Genomic DNA, 21,774 nt, shown 5'->3' with positions numbered 1-21,774 from the left:
TAATATAATAGACATGCGATGCGAGTGAATGGTACGGTAGTATAAAAGCGGCATTTGAGGGGAGGGAGGGAGAAAGAGAGAGAGAGAAGCATAGCCTGGCCCTATTGCACCTTTTCTCCGTTCATTTTCCCTCTGAACACGAACGAAGTAAGTAGCACTTTGAACTCTAAGTAGTAGGTGTAAGAAAAAGGGAAAATAATTAAAATAAAAATAAACAAAATATAATATTAGCAGAGCCTCCTCTCCTGGCTTCGGAAACTACGCCGATTCGTTCAACGCTTTCCTCATTCTCTCATCCAACCTAACACTCTCCTTTCCACAGGTCCGCTCGCTTTTGCATCCTTTCGTTAATCTCTTCCAATCTCCTTCTCTTCGTTTCTCATCAATTTCTATGTCGTCTTGGATTCCGCGCTTTCTGATTTTTTATTTTTATTTTTATTTTTTATGATTAGTGTTTGGGAAATGCGTTGAACAGTGTTGTTATTTGTGTTAGGCGAATGTGGAGTTTGTGTCGTGTTATGAGTTTCTGATTTTTATTTATTTGCATCAGGTTTTTGATGAATTGCTGATTGGTGTATGTAGAATGCGTTGAGCAAACAGGTGTTGTCTGTCTGAGTTGTGATTGGTCGAGAGTGTGAACATGGATATGGCTTGTGGCTTGCCGCAGTCAAGGATTTTGCACGGAGGTGTGGGGACGAGTTACAGGCACAGATCAGTTGGTCAGTTTGGTTGTTTTAATTTTAGAGGGAGAGGTTTTGGTTGTGCGGTTTTCGGCAACTCAGTTTCGAGATTGCGTGGTAGTGGGATGAGTGTTTCTGCATGTTGGAATAATTCTAGAGTGGTTACTGATAGGGAGTTTAATGTTTTGAATGTGAAGAGAAGTTTGTCTTGTAAGAATAATGGTCTTCTTATGGGGTCGAGAGTAATTTGGTCCAAGTGCCAGGGTAATGATTCTTTAGCTTATGTTAATGGCAACGGTCGGAATGTTGACTATGTGGAAGGTTCAGGTGAGGATGCAGGATTGGGGCCTGTTTCTAGTGCTGAACTGGATGCACCTTTGGAAGAAGAAGGGAGGAAAGAAGGAGGGGGTGAAATAGGAGTAGAGGAACAAAGCGTGGATGAACTGAAAGAACTATTGCAAAAGGCCTTGAGGGAGCTGGAAGTAGCTCAAATAAATAGTACCATGTTTGAGGAAAAAGTTAAAAAAATATCAGAGACTGCTATTTTCTTGCATGATGAAGCAGTAAATTCTTGGAACGATGTTAATTCTAACCTTGACACCATCCAAGAATTATCAAATGAAGAACTCACGGCCAAAGAAGCTGTCCAAAATGCAACAATGGCTCTTTCATTAGCTGAGGCAAAGCTTCAAGTAGCCATAGAATCTTTGGAGGCTGCAAATGAAGTTCCTGATTCAGCACTAGGTTCTAATGAGAGCAATGGTGATAAGGACACAGTGGAAGAGGAGAAAGCTATTTTGGATGCTCAAGAAGATATCAAGGAATGCCAGGCTACATTAGCCAATTGTGAGGCAGAGCTGAAGCACTTGCAAAATAGAAAGGAGGAGTTGCAGAAGGAATTGAGCAAATTGCAAGAAATTGCTGAAAAGGCTCAGCTTAATGCGGTGAAAGCTGAAGAGGATGTTACAAACATAATGCTTTTGGCAGAGCAAGCTGTTGCCTTTGAACTTGAGGCTACAAAACGTGTAAATGATGCTGAGATTGCCTTACAGCGAGCAGATAAGTCTAATTCTAATTTAAATGCTGATGCCATAGAAACTACACAAGCACAGGATGTTGCGGTTGTTCCTGAAGAGGAGAAAGTGGTTCAAGGTTTTTCTGGTGATGTCACTGTTGAAAGAGACACAGATTTGGCAATTGATGATGAATCTTTGCTTTCCAAGATATCACCTGAAACACTATCTGATAAAACCAGCCAAATTTTGGAAGACAAACCACAGTCTGATTATTTAAGTGATAATGAGAATTCTGTGCAAACAAAAAAGCAGGAAACGCCGAAAGATTTGGCCAGAGATAATTCATCCTTTGCTCCGAAGTCATTATTGAAAAAGTCTTCTCGATTTTTTCCTGCATCATTCTTCTCTTTTCCTGAGGATGAGACTGAACCAGCATCGGTTTTCCAGGGCCTTGTATTATATATACAGAAGCAGTTTCCCAAGATGATATTTGGGTTATTGCTAATGGGAGCAGGGTGTGTATGATCTAGCTGTGTCTTTTTCATTTATTGCTATCAGTTTTATTTCAATCCTTCTAAAATCAATTTATCTAGAAGAATATATGCTTCATGTGATTGCCATATAATATGTATGGTATAAGAGTATGAAATACTAATGAAAATTTTGAGCCTTCTGTGCAACATAATTAGGTTTTTCAAGGTACAATATTCACTGGTTTGTTTGAAAACTGTTTTTAAAGTTAAATTAATATTGTTTGGACTTTGGGTGGGGATATATCATATATGCGTTGACACGAGTAACCTTTATTTAAGTTTCTCAGAAAGTTTAAAGGGAGTCTGAGGGTTTGACTATTTTGTGTCTTGTTGTCCAGTTAATTTACATGTAAAGGTTTAATATAAAGATTTTACCTAGTATTCAATAAATGGTGGGTTTTTATTTCAGGGTTGCCTTCTATGCTAATAGAGTGGAGAGGAATGCTCAGCTGCTTCCACAGGCAGATGTTATTATGACCAGTGTTGAAGAAGTTTCCTCTAGTGCAAAGCCTCTGGTTAGACGACTTCAGAAACTCCCCAAGAAAATCAAGAAAATCATTGCATCATTACCGCATCAAGAGGTTTGTTTTTCTTCATTCTTTCCCCTTTAGTCTTGTGCTCAATTTTATTAATTTTACCTGACATTGTAAGACATATGCCCCAGGTGAATGAGGAAGAAGCCTCCCTCTTTGACATGCTTTGGTTATTACTTGCAAGTGTCATATTCGTGCCAATATTTCAGAAAATCCCTGGAGGTAACTTTTGTTTGCTTTGTTTTCTTAGTGTTGAATTGAACATAGTCTGTCAAGTATAACAAAGTTGCTTGTCTAGGACTATAAATGTGTTAGTTAGAATGTCATTAGCCACTAAACTCCACAGATTCTTGTTAGATGAAATTTGATGCATAGATTATCTCCACTCTTTTAATCTCGTGGTTCTTTTGCTTGGTGATAATTTATTAGTTGGTTATGACCATTTTTTTAATAAATTAGACTGGTCAGTGGTCACTTCTGAAGAGAGAGGTTCAAGGTTTTGAGGTCAGGTCGTGGATGAGCTCGGCTTTTGTATGTACCTATATATTCTACAAACATATGATATTATATTAAAATACTGTTATGATACTTTAAAATTTTTTTTTTATAGATATAATATCATAAATGATCATGCCTAGCAGCAAAAAAAATACAATATTTTAAAAAATTCACCATGTTTATGATACTTAAATAACAAATAAAGCCTGGCTTAGTGGCAGGTGGCAACAACATTTTTTTGGAAATTATTCTCATTAAAATGAAAAACCATTTCCAGATTTCATGGTTTGACCCGTTCACTGGCTCAAACACCGGAATTCAATCGGAACTTTTACATGTTGGGGAGTCTTTAACATCGGGGAGCACTCCACATAATGGGTAGTAAGTAAGTCACACAAGTGAGCTTGACACTACAACATATCCTAAAACCTTAAGGCATTAGGTAGGTGGGTCTTTCTCACTTATATATTACTCAACATGCCCAACTCTAACTAATGTGGGACTTTGCTTCACACTTGAATTCCAACACTCCCCCTCAAGTGTGAATCCCTTCTACATGGTCACGCTCCCCCTCAAGTGGAAGCTTTTTCTTTCGTCCACGAGTATTCAATGATGGCCTTACTTGCACTATCGTTGCACTTCAACGATACATGTCCTCCATATCTCTAGGGAGACTTTCAGTACAAGGGATGATCCTACTCTTGGATCTCCTGCCAATTCCATTCAGGATCCCACTCTTGGATCCAGCCAATACTCATCTGAGCCGATGACCAGTCACTTGGTCGAACTATCGGCTCTGATACCAATGTTGGGGAGTCTTTAACATCGGGGAGCACTCTACATAATGGGTAGTGAGTAAGTCACACAAGTGAGCTTGACACCACAACATATTTTAAAACCTTAAGGCATTAGGTAGGTGGGTCTTTCTCACTTATATATTACTTAACATGCCCAACTCTAACCAATGTGGGACTTCGCTTCAGACTTGAATTCCAACAAGGTTGACTGGATCATCCAGTGGACTGGTTTGTGGTTTAATTGACCCAAGTCTGGGTTTGAAAAGTAGGGTTATGACAATATGAAACTGTAATATTTAAGGAAATTTTGTCACTTATGTAGAAAAAATGTGCTTTTGTTTGAAAAATTTTGTCACTTATGTAGAATCTGGATATGTTAAATTTCTTTTAAAGCTATACTCAATAAATTGTCTTACATTCACATATTTTTCTGCTGATGCTATTCCCTCTATCTTGGAAAAATGTTTAGGCAGTCCTGTTCTTGGCTACTTGGCTGCTGGCATCCTGATTGGGCCTTATGGTCTCTCTATCATTCGTCATGTCCATGGGACAAAAGCAGTAGCTGAATTTGGAGTTGTTTTCCTTCTATTCAATATTGGCCTGGAGGTGGGGATTCCTATCAGTTCTTGAACAGTTGTTCTACGACTATGTTAACTTTGACCATCACCATTATTAGAAGAGCTAAACTGAGGCTCTTATTTGCTTTGTTGTTTTAGCTCTCTGTTGAAAGACTTAGTTCAATGAAGAAATATGTCTTTGGATTAGGCTCTGCACAGGTGATTGGGAAACTTCATCTCCCACCCTTGTTATTATCATTAACCTCAAGCTATATTGTAGTAATGTATTAACTGATCAATCTTAGCATGTATGAACAAATGCAGGTTTTGGCAACTGCTGTAGCTGTCGGCTTGGTGGCTCATTATATTTGTGGCCAAGCTGGTCCTGCTGCTATTGTCATTGGGAATGGCCTAGCGTTATCATCAACTGCTGTTGTTCTGCAGGTAAATAACCTAAGATTGCATGTTTAATTAATATCCACCTTTTTTGACAAGCATTAACTGTAAATTTTGGATAGATGATTGCAAAAGTTTTTCTTGTAGCTTGGCATCTGTTAATAAATGTTTAAATGCTTATCACTACTTATAAAGCTTAATGCCTGTAGTTGTATCAAATAGTCCTTGTTGAAATGTTCTCGTATGAGTTCAATATGTCCAGTTAAGGTTGTATTCATCAAATGGAAAATAGGATGTGTTCATTCTATCTATATTTTATTTTATTTCTGGTGAGTCTATCATGTTGCAAACTTGCAATAATTTCAGTGAATTATTTATTGCAGGTGTTGCAGGAGAGAGGTGAGAGCACATCACGTCATGGACGAGCTACTTTTTCTGTGCTACTTTTTCAGGTTACTTTGTACCTTACCCTTCTATTTAGATGCTGAAAAATTTTTCTTCTTGTCAAATGTTGTGCTATATTGTAGAGAGATTATATTCTTGTGACATAGTTGGCTAAACTTTGTCAAATGGGTGTTATATGTACCTTGCTTCAGTATTCCATACTGTTGCTTCACCTTCTAGATAAATTGATCACAATTCCCTGTAGTTGCATGCTATTGGATGAGCATATTTGTCTTTGCACTTTGCTTGGTCTAGAATTTTTCATGCATATTAATATATACCAATACCTTGTTTTGAGAAACACTAAACAAGCATGTTCCTAACAAGCAAGGATTAAACTATGAAACTATAATCTCCAGTCGGATGTTGGAACAGATGATTTTGTGCATCTATATATTTTTCCCTTGATCACTTTATTTAGTTTTTGTGTAGAGATCCTCAACAAGGATCCTCTACTTTGTCTGCTCTATCTGTTCAATTGTGATATGAATTTGCTATTTCTGACATTGATTCTTTTTTATTAATTCTTGCCTTTCTTTTCTTTTTGTATTGCTGTTGCAATATTTCGACGCAAATTGACTTTTACTTTCTATTCAGGATCTGGCTGTGGTGGTCTTGCTAATACTCATACCTCTTATTTCTCCTAATTCTTCCAAAGGAGGGGTAACGTTTTTCTAAGCTCCATTGCTTCCTTTGTTGTCCTCAACTCCTCATTGGAAATACCAATGTATATTTTCAGGTTGGTTTTCAAGCTATTGCTGAAGCACTTGGACTGGCTGCTGTTAAGGCAGCAGTTGCCATCACTGCCATAATTGCAGGGGGGCGATTGGTAAGTGGTGTTCAGAACTGGACTGTGAAATCTCTCATCAATTCATCATTGTAACTGTTAGTTATTAATGTATAGTCCTAATCAGGATAGCTGATGCTGACTTTTTTTCTACTTGGAGGAAATATTACATTTTGTTGTCCTTGCAAATCATTATCTGTTTTTTGTATTTAATTCTTGATTTGTATACTTTTCAAGACATGCATTTATATAAAGCGGAATGCTAAGCCATCAATTATATGGTGTCATATGAGATATATAATTCTTTGGAAGTTGAAACAGATTCTGATATTGACTTATCTTGGTGGATGGGAGTTACCAATCCGTTATCATCATGAAATACACAGACTGGATTACTTACATAGTTTGAAATAAGTTTTGGACTGTAGTGGATGAACTTATGAGGTCTTAGAGGAGGTTTCTTTTTACTTTTCTGTGCACAGTACATTGAATGAAATGGCCATTTAAAATATGTAGTAATATTAGTGTCAAGATGCTAATGGTAAAACATATATCATTAAAAGTCTTTTTATCAAAGGATAGGTGATATCCTTTTAGGGTTCATTTGGAAGGCATTGCATGATGGTACATCAATTGCCAGATGTAGAATGTGCTTTGTGCTGAGTTTCCTGTTCTTCTTTACAGCTCCTTCGACCAATATACAAGCAGGTTGCAGAAAATCAAAATGCAGAAATTTTTTCAGCCAACACACTCCTTGTTATACTTGGCACGAGTCTTCTTACAGCCAGGGTATGTGATTATCCTATTGCTTTTCATTTTATCCTTTCTTTTGGGTTTTTGACTGGTTGTAGAGTTCCTTCTTGTGTTATTGTTTATTGTAGAAACAGACAACTTTTCAGGTTTCCAATAATTATTTTTGGAAATGAAAAGCCCTGTGAAGATTTGATTGCTTGGTCTAAACATTGGTCTAGAAAATGACTGGCCAGTTGGATTGGTTCTCTTTCCAAAAACATGTCAAACAAACAATGTGTTAAGGTGGGCTAGGGGTAACCACAAAATGTGGTTGGGTCTCCTCTTTTGAGAACTTAAAAAAACCTCTAATTGGATAATTTCCCATGCTCCTCTCTTTTGTGCGACCAACACCCGCCCATCTCTGGCAGTATTTTTGACCAATACCCAGACTGTTGATCAAATTTACTTGTATGTTTTTGCTCAAGACCTCTGCATCTTTTATTTATAATTATGAATTTTTCATGAAAGTATTATTTTAGTTTGAGCATTTATAGGTTATAGTATAAATTACTTATTCTGTATAAAAATTCCAAAATAGTGGTCATCTTACCTGTACTATCCCATTATAGTGTTTTTGGAATCAGCTACTACCTGCCTCTATCTGACATCGATAACTGTGGTGTAGAGATTTATGATTCAACTATGGTTAAACCATTGAACTATGACCTAGTTTGATGACTGGTCCGGCTTTCGAAACTTTTTGTTTCAGTTCAGTATTATTGAGTCCATTAACCTGATCTTGACTTGTTTTTGTTTTCCTTTACTTAAACAGGCAGGACTTTCCATGGCATTGGGTGCATTTTTGGCAGGTTTACTACTGGCAGAAACTGAATTTTCCTTACAGGTTGAATCTGATATTGCTCCATATCGTGGCCTTCTTTTGGGCCTCTTCTTTATGACGGTAAGTGCTGAATATCAGAATGCACAAATTTATTAATTGTATTGTTTTAAGTTTTTGTGAAAATTATGTATTTTTGTTTTAAATTGTTTATGTTGCTATTTCAAAAGTTGTGGACAAATATGGTTAATGTGGCAACAGATGTGGATGCAGAGTTCTTTGAAGCCAATGTGTGGCCACAATTTAAAACCCTCTTGTCAATTACTTATGTATGACATATTCTTATGAGAATATTGAAAAGCAACGAATTGACCACTTGAGAAATCTTGATGTAATTGAAAAGAAAAATGGTGGATATATATAACTGGTGTGCTTGTGATATGGTAGATAAAGGATAGAAGAATTCATGTAAAATATTGATTAAAAGGGAGAAAAGTGTCTATTTTTTGTTATCTATCCTCTTATACAAAAGCTTCATGCATCAATAGTACGCTGGATAATGTTTGGTTTTTTAGTTGGAAAAAAATCTTTCTTGCATTGAATGCAAAATCTGGAGTTCATCTCTATCTTTGCGTCTCCGTTTAAGATCCAAATTTGAAAGATTAGTCTGGCTTCTTTGTTTTCTATCTTTAATGCCACTAAAATGTAGTTCAAAAAAGTTTTGGTTTTTCCTTTGCAGAAAGCCAAACATAAAAAGTAATGAAGTTGAAAATTATAGAGATCTAGGTGGACGCAGTCACTAACAAGTCAGTAAAGAAAATAAGATTCTAAGAAAGTGTTTGTGACAAAAATTCAAAGTTTAGGATTAAAGTATTGCTTTTAGTTGTATTGTCTGCTAGTTCTATAACAACTGAAAGAAAAATCTCAGAATTAGAAAGGCTATAAAAGGGGGAATGTTTATGTGGAGTATTTATTAGTTTTAGTGCTAAAATGGATAGATTGTAAGTATTACTTGTGTTCTCATTATCTGACAATAGGGAAAACATTAATCATTTTATGGTCTGTAATGGATAGAAATTTACACTATCACAACAATAACCAAGCCTTATTCCATAAGGTGGGCTTGGCTACTAGTGGATAAAGCTTAATGTTACTTGAAGAAAACTATTTCTGTCTAAAGTGAAGCAACATTTTGAACTTTTATTGATCTAGAATCTGAAAAATAACAATTATGCTACGTTGATCAGAAAATCTTGACTGCTTAACTGTGGATTTGTCTTGAGATTTTTACAGCTATTTTGTAAATGTCTTATTTATCAGCCATTTTCTATCTACATAATTGATAGCAATGATTTTTTGTGACTTTTCAGGTTGGGATGTCAATTGATCCAAAACTTCTTGTTTCAAACTTTCCGGTCGTCGCAGGTGCTCTAGGACTCTTAATATTTGGCAAGACTATCTTGGTTTCTTTGATGGGTAGAATGTTTGGGATTTCCCTCATTTCTGCTATCAGAGTTGGTCTTCTTCTTGCTCCTGGGGGAGAGTTTGCATTTGTGGCTTTTGGTGAAGCTGTTAATCAGGTTTTTGTCCTTGAAAACTCTTTTCTACCAAGAGTTGTGTTTTATTAGTAGTCTAGATCTTTATGTTAATGTAAAATAAGTCACTTTTCGGGGGTTTATTTAATAAAAGGATATATATAGGTGCTGGCCAGACAAGCGTTGATAAAATATGGTTGTCTCTGGCTGTTTTTAGCATGATGTGTAGTAAGAGTTGAGACTCATTATCATATGTTCTTGCATTGCTTAGTACCTTGGAATTTATAGGTTAACATTATTCAGTTTAAGAAGGAGGTTTGGATGGACACCTTAACCTCCAATGATTAAATTTTTTGGTATGAGTAGGAGTATAGCCATAGGATTCCATCTATTGAGAAGTGTTGTATGTCTATTACTTGGGAGTATAAGGATGTGGAGGAGCTCTGGGATTTTTTGCTAGCAGGATTCTTAATTTCTTATTTAGATGAAATTCCCTCCTTTGGAAATTTTGTATAATCTTTAGTTCTTAATGATTGATCTTCATTGTAATTTGAAAAATACAAAAATGTAGATAAGTTTGCTAGTAACTGCTAAGAATTGTTTTCTGTAATAATTTTGCAAATAAAACTACTATTTCCCCCCCACTAATTGGCACTTCTGCAGGGCATAATGTCTCCCCAGCTATCATCTTTGCTGTTTCTTGTTGTGGGCATTTCAATGGCCATCACTCCATGGCTAGCTGCAGGAGGCCAGCTGATTGCTTCCCGTTTTGAGCAGAATGATGTGAGAAGTTTATTACCTGTAGAAAGTGAGGTAAAATCTCTTACATTAGTTGCTGACTATTAATTTTATTAATAATGGTCATGAATTTTTAGCTTCAGAAGTATCTATGATTGAAAGCTCTTACTGGTGCATTGTTTACCATTTTTCTTACAGCTAAATAGATTGTTTGTTGAGTTTCACAGGGATAGGAATTTTTGCCATGCAGGCATAATGTGGTTGTGTTGTATTTAGACTTATCAGACTTGCTCAGAAACTGAGATCTGTCCTCATCAAGTAGTCAGGGATTTATTCAGTTGATATGTTAAAAAAATTCTGTTAAATTATCTCAATCCAGTTTGCTAGTAAAATTCCCTAAATTGAGTAAATTCAAATTCTGGAAACTTTATTCATAGGTCTCAATAAAACTAAGAGGTTAATAGTAAATTCAAATATTAAGTTGCTATAATTTAGTTTCGTTGCTCATTTTGCAAATTCTTATGATAAAAAGGCAGGGATAGAATAAGTTGAAAACTATAAACCTAGCTGAGATGGTAAAGTTTTTTATGAAGTCAGTTAACTACAGTCACATAAGTCCTCACTGCCCTGTTAAAAGATTGTAATGATACCATAGGGATGGCGTGTTTGGATAGATTTGTTAGTCAGAGAAATGATAAATATGTCTATCATTTTGAAGGGGAAACTTCGATATCCTTCATAGCTTTTTAACTTGAGGAGTGCTTTCTAATGGCATTTAAATTTTTTGGGCTGTGTGCTCCTTATTTACTTTTTCATCATGATCACTTGACTTGACTGTTGTTAGTTTGTTGTTTATAATTTAGTTTTGGGTTTGTAGCTAAAAAGCATATAGTAGTTTAAGGAGATTATGTAGGAGCTCTTCCTAGATCAGAGGTAGATTGTGGATGCAGTTAATCCATATGGGTTTACCATTTGTAATTTTTTATTATTTTGGAGTAACAGTAGTTGACTTCTTTTTGGATGACTTCTTTTACAGACAGATGATCTGCAAGATCATATCATTATTTGTGGATTTGGACGAGTTGGCCAGGTAAGCTTTCTCTTTTTCAGTTTGATTAATTAGTTTACTGTTTACATAACTGATTCAAGTGTGACTATTTATCTTTGTATTATGTTCAGATAATTGCCCAACTACTTTCTGAGCGACTTATTCCGTTTGTTGCCCTAGATGTAAGAAGGTAACACGAGTTGCTAATTGAAACTACTATCCTTTTTTTTCCCTGTGAATGAATGATTTGATATCTGATGCTTTAAGCTTATTTAATGTTAATTCTATTTAAAAAAAAATTACATGCATAATACTGACTTCGGTCTCCCAATGAGAAAAGAAAAGAAAACTGTCACAATAATCTTTCTTTATGTACAGTACAGTTCATTAGTCACCTATATCAAATGGGCTAAAATATGATGTCTGTGACTGTGATTTTGTTTTACTATCCTTCACAATGGTTGGCTTATATGTGTAGTGTTTTATACTTAATGGAGCATTTCGGTAGTTAGTTCTAGTTCAATGATTCTGGTAATTAGAGACTAGGATGGACAATCTTGGAATATACACACGAGCAAATAAATTGACAAGCCGCGACACAACTGTGTCAGGCAGTGATCTATATATACTTACATTGAGAAATTATAGGATTCCCTAAAGACTGGAGTTCCCTCAAGTAATTTATCATTTTTTTAATTCTCTTAACAGAATGTTCGTCAAGATTCTCTAGCATTGTTTGCTACAAAGATATGTGTGAAACACTTAGTGTTATGTGTGGTTTTGGATAGGATGCAGACACGATGGACTAACTTGTCTTGCTTATTTGTTAATATCTTCAGTGATAGAGTGGCAGTTGGTCGTGCACTGGATCTCCCTGTGTACTTTGGAGATGCTGGTAGTAGAGAGGTAGTGCACATTACTTCAGCACAGTATTCACATTCACATAACATGTTTTTGCCTGATTTTATCTCTATTCTTTTCTGGATTCATGGCTAGGTCCTGCATAAGGTTGGGGCTGAAAGGGCATGTGCTGCAGCAATAACTCTTGATACGCCTGGTGCAAATTATAGAACAGTTTGGGCTCTGAGCAAGTACTTCCCAAATGTGAAGACTTTTGTTCGTGCCCATGATGTAGATCATGGATTGAATTTAGAAAAGGCTGGAGCTACTGCTGTAATATTCTCATCCCTATTCTAGTATTATGGTTTGATTACCTGATGGTACAATTCTAAAATAGTGGTAGCATTTGGTAAACACGTTAAAGTGTCTGAAGAGAACATGAGTTCTAATTTAACTTTGGTTTGTTTGAAAAACAGAAGACAGTTAAAAATTGGTAAATTTTGAATCTAATAAAAAGGATGAATCGAAAGGGAATAGAGGGCATTCTGTTCTATCCTATCCTATCTGCACACAAAACCCTACCAGTGGAAAAAGAGTTTTGTTATTACTTCTTGCTTTTTATTGCAAAATTGAAAGAAAAACTCACCTATCAAGGAAACGCTTACTTTTGGGAACTTGGAAGAAAAACTGACCGATAACTGAAATGCTTGCAGGTTGTCCCAGAGACCTTGGAACCAAGTCTTCAACTAGCTGCTGCTGTGCTTTCTCAGGTAACAATTTTCATTAAATATCATGTTTTTATTGAAACAGAAATATTGATCTAAATGAAAATATTTTACCCGTATGACAGACACAATTAGTAGCAACTAGCAAATGATTATGGATATTTCTTGTTGCGACTGAATCTTGTTCACATTAGCTAAACGGTTGCCCTTCATATAAATAATTTACTCAGAGTCTTGGTCAACTTTTCTTAGAAATAGTTTGAGCGTGTTTTTTCTTTACACCGGCATTTGTAAGATTGGCTTCACATCTTGTTGGCAGAACTAGCTGTTTGTTCATAAAATTGTAATGAAAAGAATAAAATAAAATGAAAATGTCAGATGATGTTTAGTCATGCCTTCTCAGAATCAAAATATTCAAAGAAAAGATGTTCATTATATCTGTTACTAGTTTATGAGTTTTATGACATGATGCTATAGCATGGATATGGGTGACCTCTAGTTTCTAATACGTATCTTTTGTTAGGCCAAACTCCCCACATCAGAGATTGCAGCAACTATAAATGAATTCAGATCTCGACATCTGGCTGAGCTCGCAGAGGTAGGTATCTTTTTAGTTCATCCATTAACATGCAATGCTTGTATCACTCTTGTATAATTGATATCTGAATGGATGTTTGTTGTTCTTGCACAATCTGTGCAGCTGTGTGAAGCAAGTGGTAGTTCTCTTGGTTATGGATATAATAAAATTATGAGCAAACCCAAATCTCAATCCACAGATTCATTAGATGAGACCCCAGTCTCAGAAGGGACACTGGCAATATGAAGATTTCCACATATAGACAAAGTAGATGGCAGAAGTAAACGTGTTAGGAAAAAAAAATTGTCAAAAAATGTATAGCAGATTATTAGTTTCATTGTCTTGTACAGAAATATAGCCAGATAGAACAAGATACAATAATTTTTCTCCTTTCCCAGAAAATTTTGTTTCCGGGCCTCAAATTTCTTTCAGGGAGGATATCGTTATTACAGTTGTTGCTGTAGTTATATGTGCCATGGGCATTGTTTTCATTTGCCTTGGCTGTAGAAAAACTTGGTGTCGTGTTTCCATTAATTATCATGAAATATGAACATGCTAATGCCCTGGACAATTAGGGCAACACTTGCAGGTAGATAATTGACTATCTTCAAACTCATCCTAGACATTTTGGTTTTTATTGGTATGTTGCGAAGTTGCTACTCAAATTTATGCCGACTCCGAACCCTTTTTAGCCCAATCATAAGACCAGAGTTGAGAAATGTTTTGTCATGCGTGGTGTACAGATCATTTTGTTATTACTGGATTATTTTGTCATTCTACTAGTTATCTCTTTTAATAATTAACTCGTTTAATGTCTGTATATAAAATGTTGATTTTTGATAGTATTATGTTATCAGTTGTATGCTATATGTCATCAATTCACATTGATGATCGTGTTATGTTACTAGTTTACTAATGAAGTCAATGTTTAAATTAATGAAGTAATAAATGTATAAAATTTTAAAAATTAAATGAAAAATGTACAAATTTAAAATTTGGGTGATAAAAATACAATTAAGCTGAGAATAATGATGGGGTTACGGAAAAAGAGAGTGATGTTATGTTTATTATTTTTTTATGTTCTTTAGTACATTGTTAAAGTCTTGGAATTTTTTTTTTAAAAGTATATTTACCATGACTTGAATTCTAATAATGTATATAATAAATTTTTGTTAAGAGAGCTTTATTGATTTTGAATTGATTTTTTTTTTGTCTCGGGGGAAATTAATATTTTACTATCAAATTAAGAATATCTTTAACTATGTTTTCGTGGATTTTGTTCAGGGATAGAGACTAACTAAAAATTAGTATGTAATGGTGTTTGGTGGGTCTATCATGTAAAGGATGGATTGAAAATTTGAATGATGTACACATGGTATACTTTTTATGATTTAAACATCTCTTCTCTCCAATCTAGCATTTTTTTTAACAAATATAGAATTATGATTGTTAAAGTAATTATAAAATTATGAGTACACATGGTATAGTTATAAAAAAAAAATTTATACCATTTCATTATAATATTTTTATAATAAAAGCACTAATAATAAGAATTTAAAACATTAAGAGAATTTAACCTAAAAGACTAGTCCATTAAGTACGAGAATTTCAAGGCTTAAGTATCACATTAAGTTTTATACTCTATTCAATGTAGGATTTTTAACATTGTCAATTTTTTTTTAGGATTGACGTTAACAGTAACTTTATCTGACACTAATTTAATGATAGTCATTTTTTCTTTGACAACTTCACTTGCTTATCAATATTTGATTTGTACCTTAATTTAGCCTATAGATAGTTTTTTTTCTTCTATAATTCAACTATCAATGAAATTAACAATTATTAAAATTTAAAAACATGAAGATAATTCAACCCAAAAAACTAATTCATTGGGTGGAAGAGTCTCAGCACTTAAAGTATTATATTAAAATTCATATTCTATTCAATGTAAAACTTCTAACGATAATATTTTTTATATTTAATAAATTATGTTAAGCATTTTTGGTGGGGATCCCTTGTCCAACCAATCTAAAAAGACCTTCAACAAGTTTTACTCATAATTTTATAATATTAAATAATTTCAACAATTATAGAAAATGTGATAAAAAAAAGTGTCAGTAAGATTTCTCTTTATATGATTTATAAATCCTTGGGGAAGAATAAGAAATTTTAAAATTGAGCTTTGAACTGAGCTATATAGTTGATACAAAAAAACACCCAAATTTGTAGAGATTGTTCGGTCCCACCTAAAAATCAAAACTTTAGTTGTATAACGATTATTAAAAAAGAAAAAAACTATTTACGGGTATTATCCAATTTTGTACCTCTATATATAAATTAAATACAATCATATTGTGTACCAACATTTTTAGGATTTTTTCATTCACGAGAGATTTTTTATTATATATTTTATATCTAATTTAATTTTTTATTTATCATAATTATTTATAAATTAAATTTTAATATTTATAGTGAATTATCAATAAATAAAAATAATTTTGTGTTATATTATAAATTATTTATAATAAATCTAAAATATAGTTTATATATTTAAAAATAAATTATACTTTTGATCTCTATATTTGTATGTTTTGTCTTTTATTTTAAAATAAAAATATTTTGTCTCTTTAATTTTAAAAATAAGAAATTTTAGTTCTCATGTTATATTGACATTTATTAATAATATTTATTTATATTTAAGTGATATTTTTTATCAATAAAAAAGAAAAAAAGAAGGAGAAAAAAAAATCAACTGTCCCTAGGGATGTCAAATATAGCCGTACCCGCAGCTAATGCCCGAACCCGTCCCGACTTTGACGGGGAATACCTGGTTTGACCGGGTACAGGTACGGGTACGGGTAAAACCCGATATTTTAAATCGGGTACGGGTACGGGTAGGAGTACGGGTACGGGTATGTACTTACTCGTCCCGTACCCGTACCCGTACCCGTCTCCGTCCCCGTTTCTATTTTTAATTTAATACCTACTTTCAATTTAATTATATTAAAGAATTTTAATATTTTTTTATGTGTGATTATTTATTATAATATGAGATAGAGAAATAACTTAATTATAATTATAATGTAATTAAAAAAATAATTTAAAAATATCATATTTTTTTATAAAAAATAAAAAATAAAAAACTTGACGGGTATGGGTACGGGTACGGGTATACCCGATACCCGACGGGGATGTGGATGAAAATCACATACCCGATGGTTACGGGTATGGGGACGGGGATGAGTTTAACTCGCGAGGAGGGTATCATGAAACTCGTACCCGACCCGCCTCGTTGCCATCCCTAAGGCTTTGTTTGGATTTGAGGATGGAAAAGGGAGAGTGAAAAAGGAGGGATTTGAAGAGAAAGTGAGTGAAAAGTGAGGTTGTTTGAATTAAGGGAAAGTAAGTGGAAAGTGTAGAGAAAGTTTGTGAGTGAATTGATTGATGTGATAGATAAAAATGAATTTTTTAATTGATGATTTTGTAAAATTACTATTTTGCCCTTATGTTAAAAAAAAGTTTATAATTATTATAATTAAAAGATAAATATAAAAAATTTTAACTAAAAAAATAAATATAAAATCTTAATTTAAAAATAATTTAATTTAAATATTTGTTTTAAATTTAATGATAAATAAAAATTAAAAATTTAATAGATGAATATGTAATTTACACTTTTACTCTTAGATTAAAAATGAGTATAATATTATTTATTGTAAATAATAATAATTACAATAAAATTATATTAATAGGTATAATTTATTAAAAAAATAATAAATAATGATAATAATAATAATAAATATTAGAAAAATATTAAGAATCATAATAAATAATAATGATACTAATTATCATAAATAATAATAATATTAATAATAATAAATAATAATAACAAAATATATTATGATAATTATATTTTTTAACATTATTTTATATCCAGAACGGCCCGTTCTCAGACCAGAACGGCCCGTTCTGGGATTACAAATTAACCCACAATGGCCATGTGTGAAACAGCCGTTCCCAAAGTGGAATGGCCCGTTCTGAGTTCGCATATTGCTCATAAAATCCAGTGTTGGAACAGTCCGTTCTGATTTCGCCTGGAAGCGAAAATATGTCACCATAATTGATTATGTATGACACAATCGATTATGGGCTGACATAATCGATTATGCCTCATGTAGGAATGAAGCATAATCGATTCATAATCGATTATGGGCTAACATAATCGATTATGCTTCATTCCTACATGACACATAATTGATTATGCTAGCCCATAATCGATTATGTGTCATGCATAATCGATTATGCTTCATTCCTACCCTCCCTCATGCATAAAGAAATGAAGCTTACTTACAATGGCACAGTCTCTGCATGCATGGGGCAGGGGTATTATCGGATTTTCTCAAATCTTACGTGGCTTTCATCTCTTTTCTTTGCAAAAGCGCGAGGATGGCAACGCAACTTCTCCCGCTTTTCTTCGCCTTTCTTTCCTCGCAAATCAGCAGAAACAAACGTCTACTTTCTTCGCCTTTCGTTTGTCGTGAACAGTAAATCAGTAGAAACAAACACTACATAAAATTCAAGGTTTCTATAACATACACAAAGACCAAAAAAGATAATTATCTTTATTTTTGGACACTCAAACAAACCAAAAAAATCATTTGAAAATTGACTCGTAATTTTGTTAATTAATCAATGTATTCATTTTTCTATAACTAATAAATAAGATTTTTATACTTGAGTGACATGATATTTAATAATATAATATTTAAAAATAAAAAAATTTATAAAAAAAACACATGTAAATAAGATTTTTATTTATAAAATAAATGTCAATCATTCAAAAAAATATATGCAAATAAGGATTTTTTAAATGTTATTTTTTAAAATTTTATCTATATATGTTATGTTATAAAATATTAAGTCTCTTAGGAAATAACAAATCATCACACTACATTAAAATTTAACGATCAATAAACATTAAATTAGTAGTATTACTAAAATTTCATATCTTTAAAAATAAAAAACTAAATATCTTTATTTAAAAATATAAAAAAAATCAAAAGTGTGATTTAATGTTAAAATATTTATTTATTTAAATTTAAATAATATATATATTAAGTACAATATTTATTAAATATATAATTTATTATAAGTTTTATGCATCGCAGATACTAAACTATTAATATTAAAAGAAAAATCAATTTATACAAAAAAATCCCAGGAAATTCAGAGGAGTGTAAAATCAATAGGAGAGTTAACATGATGTACCACATCTACACTGATTCTGCATATACATACACACTATAGAGTATAGATTCAAAATTTGAAAGAGAAAGCTCTTCTTCCTTCTTCAACTTCAACACACAAACGCTAACACTTATTACAACCATGGCTCCCGAAATGGTGGAAACTCACGAAGCTGAAGACTCGGAAGTGGAGAGGTTGGAGTCTGATTTGGAGCAAATGGCGCACAAGATTCTCGAATACCGTACAACGCTTCCGGATCAGCTCAGCGCCACACTCCGTTCGATTCTCGATGCCCACAGACCCCTTCTTCCATCGGGTACCTCCCTTTCTAGGGTTTTTCTTTTCCTCACTCAAGTTTTCAAATTTAATCGAATTCAACACCATTTTTTGGTGGGGTGGAATTTATGTTTCATGCTCCTCTATGTGGTTCTGGGGTTGAAGTTAGTTTCTTCAATTTGTGCGTTTTTTTTTTGGGGCGTGGGTTTTTAGGGAAAGATTTAACTTTTATTTATTTATTTTTTTTGTTTGGGAATGTGAGTTTTTAGTATGATGAGGTTTGAAATGGGTGTTGTTTGAGATTAGCTCAAATATGGTTGTTGGTGTTGTAATTGCTCCGATAGGTAATGCTACTTTATTGTGTTTTAGAGCTGACTCTCATTGCTCTATCATGTCCTTTTTCTGAAGCTTTTTTTTTTTTTTTGTCTGGTTGGTCACATAAGCTTTTGGCCTTTAAGACCCAATGTTGCTACTGGGAAGTGCTATGTACTTGTTGTCATTTTGCTGGGAATATTGTTGAGTACTGGTTATTGAAACTGAAATCTGTTGGTTGGTCTTGGTAATGCAAATATGTTGCCATGATTAGATGAACGAAGAATGTAGCTCATTTGGTTGATTAGATGGCTGTAATTGTTGGTTTGGTTTTGTAGGGTAGAAAACCCAAATGTTGTTGCTGATTTTGGTCATCTGCATGTTGTTAAAGCCATGTTGTTTTGTGATGTAAAAATTGCAGTGCATGTACGATGAACTTAGCTGCTTATGAACTGGGGTGTTATAATTTCCTTTGAACTAAGCAGGAAAACTTTTAAGATAATCTTAGCAATTATCGTTTGCATGATCTATTACCTGCCTCTGCCTGGCTTCAAATATTTTCCAAACCAGTTTTTGAGTAATGAGATACACTTTGGAATTTTCTGTGCTGTAAACTGAAATTAGCTTCTTGGCATCATTGGTTAACATATTAACTATTCAAACTTGTTTAAAGTTCAAACTTCAAAGTGCATTTTGAATATAGTCACACGGGCAGGAACAAATACCATTTTCCAAATATTTATAGAATGAACATCTGACAGATGATATTTTGTTAAATCTTGTCTTCACGTTGGGAAATACCAAAGACTACTACGGAGCTTTCTGGGTGAGGGAAATTCCACAGAAAACGCCCTAGTGATTCTCACCAGCTTGTCTGACCTTGTGAACCTTGAGGAAGGGTGGCAATCCTCCCCCCTTTATTCATATCGAGTGTCTACCAATGGTTTTTGTCTTTATCCCCTGCAACATGTTTGAGAGTGGCATTCCTTTGTGATGTGGCTGTGTATTCCCTTGTGACAATGTTGGATGGAAGTGTGTGCACGTGTGTGCAATGGCATACACCTGGATTGTCAGGTGTCAGAGATTGTCTGGGGAAGTTCTAGAACCTTTGTGCTACAAGTTTGTGTGGTTCTGCAAAGATAATGTCAGCCTCTCCGTCCTGTGGTCAGGCAATTGGGGTGGGGGGTTTCCGAGCCGTAGACCAAGATGAACAGCAAAACTGCTACTGACTGAGCATTGTAGATGAGGACATGGGAGCATGAGGTATTTTTAGGTTGGCCTCCTGGCTGGCCGGTACATATTGAACACAACTTATTTTGTATTCCCTTAATTGCTAATGTCTTTTTTATCTTTCGCTCTATTTTTTTTTTTCTTCTAAGTGCTAGCAGTTGTTTTCCTATGGGTATTGTATGATTGTATGTATGTCATTACTGTTACATTCACTCAGCTGACGTGAGGTGACAGTAACAATATAAGTTTCAGATACGATCCTGGTGCCATTTGGCGGTTAAGTCTTGTTATGTACATGGTATTTATTTCTTTATCTCTTCCAAGGTGCAACAAGTTTTCTTTGCATTTTTAGGCACTGTATTTGACTTGACTGGATTTATATTTTACAGGTGCATCAGAACAGAACATTTCTAGGGAAGAAAGTTCATCTGCTCCAGAAGATCCAGAGACTGCCAAGAAAGTAAAATTGCTGAATGAAAAGATCTCAAGCAATTGCTCAGCTATGCCAATTGTTTTGAAGAGGATGAAAGATTGCATTTCCAGAATTGAGAAGTTGGATTCATACACTGATGAAATGATACATCCGGCCTTCAAAAGAAAGAAGATTGGATAGACATGATGTATCATATATTAGTTATTTATCTGAACATCGTAGAAAACAAGTAATCCAGCATTGACCAACTTGGATTTGTCTAATGAAGCCACGTGTTCACTTTTTCCTTATGCTGCAAGTAGGAAGAAAGCTTGGTTTCAGATGTATAATATGTTAACATTGTTTGGCAATTTGTGGTAATATTTTGAAAAGAAATCCCCTGCATTCAGGATATGGAGTGAGGAAGTGAAGGAAATGACAGCATATTGTATAAACCTTTTTTTGATAACTGATATTGTATAATCCTTGTCCCATTGTATTAGCTTCATCATTAATAGTACGTAGGCTTTTTCATTTGTTGAACTTGTGTTGGTTTGAGCATATTATTTGTATGTAAATCTTTTCTTGTGTTGAACTTATTTTTGTCCTATTGTAAGCTTGTTCTTATCATAATATTACGAGTTTAGGTTAATTTCAATCTCATTTCAACCTCTTACAGAAACACCCTTACTAATAACCTTTGAAATTGAAAATAGTTTTCTTTAAGGAGCCCAAAATTGGGCACTTGTTCAACAATTTAGCTGACAATTCGAGTTTCGTTTTGGGTGGATTACAATGCAAGTTTTTCAAACTTGCTGAAAGTATTTTTGAATTATATTAAAGTTGATGTTTGAATATAATATCTTTTTTGTATATAAAATTTTAGAGTAAGGGATGGCATTCAGTTCAAAACAATAAATATAACATTGTGTGATTTTGTCTAGCTATTAATTAATTATGTGATTAATTGTTATTTTAGAGCTTTGAGGGTTAATGGACTCTAAAGTTAAATTTTCTTTGTGG

At 33.8% G+C, this 21,774-nt stretch overlaps 2 protein-coding genes across 4 annotated transcripts; both read left to right on the top strand.

Moving 5' to 3' along the window:
* Positions 1-28: 28 nt before the first annotated feature.
* Positions 29-13,871, top strand: KEA2 (K+ efflux antiporter 2). 3 transcript variants are annotated; one of them, XM_020363002.3, is made up of 21 exons: positions 29-147; positions 551-2,211; positions 2,639-2,810; positions 2,894-2,984; positions 4,527-4,663; positions 4,774-4,833; positions 4,939-5,058; positions 5,394-5,462; positions 6,052-6,117; positions 6,194-6,283; positions 6,926-7,030; positions 7,806-7,934; positions 9,182-9,391; positions 10,010-10,159; positions 11,121-11,174; positions 11,264-11,322; positions 11,972-12,038; positions 12,129-12,305; positions 12,686-12,742; positions 13,221-13,295; positions 13,398-13,871. In XM_020363002.3, exons 2-21 carry the CDS (start codon positions 641-643, stop codon positions 13,518-13,520), a joined length of 3,582 nt encoding a protein of 1,193 aa, XP_020218591.1. In that variant the 5' UTR covers positions 29-147; positions 551-640; the 3' UTR covers positions 13,521-13,871. The 3 variants fall into 3 exon arrangements, with proteins under 3 accessions (XP_020218591.1, XP_020218590.1, XP_020218588.1); XM_020363001.3 differs by having other exon boundaries at positions 36-322; positions 583-2,211; XM_020362999.3 differs by having other exon boundaries at positions 37-322.
* Positions 13,872-18,501: 4,630 nt separating this feature from the next.
* LOC109802226 (uncharacterized) lies at positions 18,502-21,350 on the top strand. The gene is made up of 2 exons (XM_020363496.3): positions 18,502-18,837; positions 20,729-21,350. Exons 1-2 carry the CDS (start codon positions 18,663-18,665, stop codon positions 20,950-20,952), a joined length of 399 nt encoding a protein of 132 aa, XP_020219085.1. The 5' UTR covers positions 18,502-18,662; the 3' UTR covers positions 20,953-21,350.
* The last annotated feature ends 424 nt before the right edge of the window (positions 21,351-21,774 follow it).

Source organism: Cajanus cajan, chromosome 4, assembly GCF_000230855.2.
Source record: "Cajanus cajan strain Asha chromosome 4, NIPB_CcT2T_4, whole genome shotgun sequence".
NCBI classification, from domain to species: Eukaryota; Viridiplantae; Streptophyta; class Magnoliopsida; order Fabales; family Fabaceae; genus Cajanus; species Cajanus cajan.
This window is presented reverse-complemented; position numbering and strand designations above follow the sequence as displayed.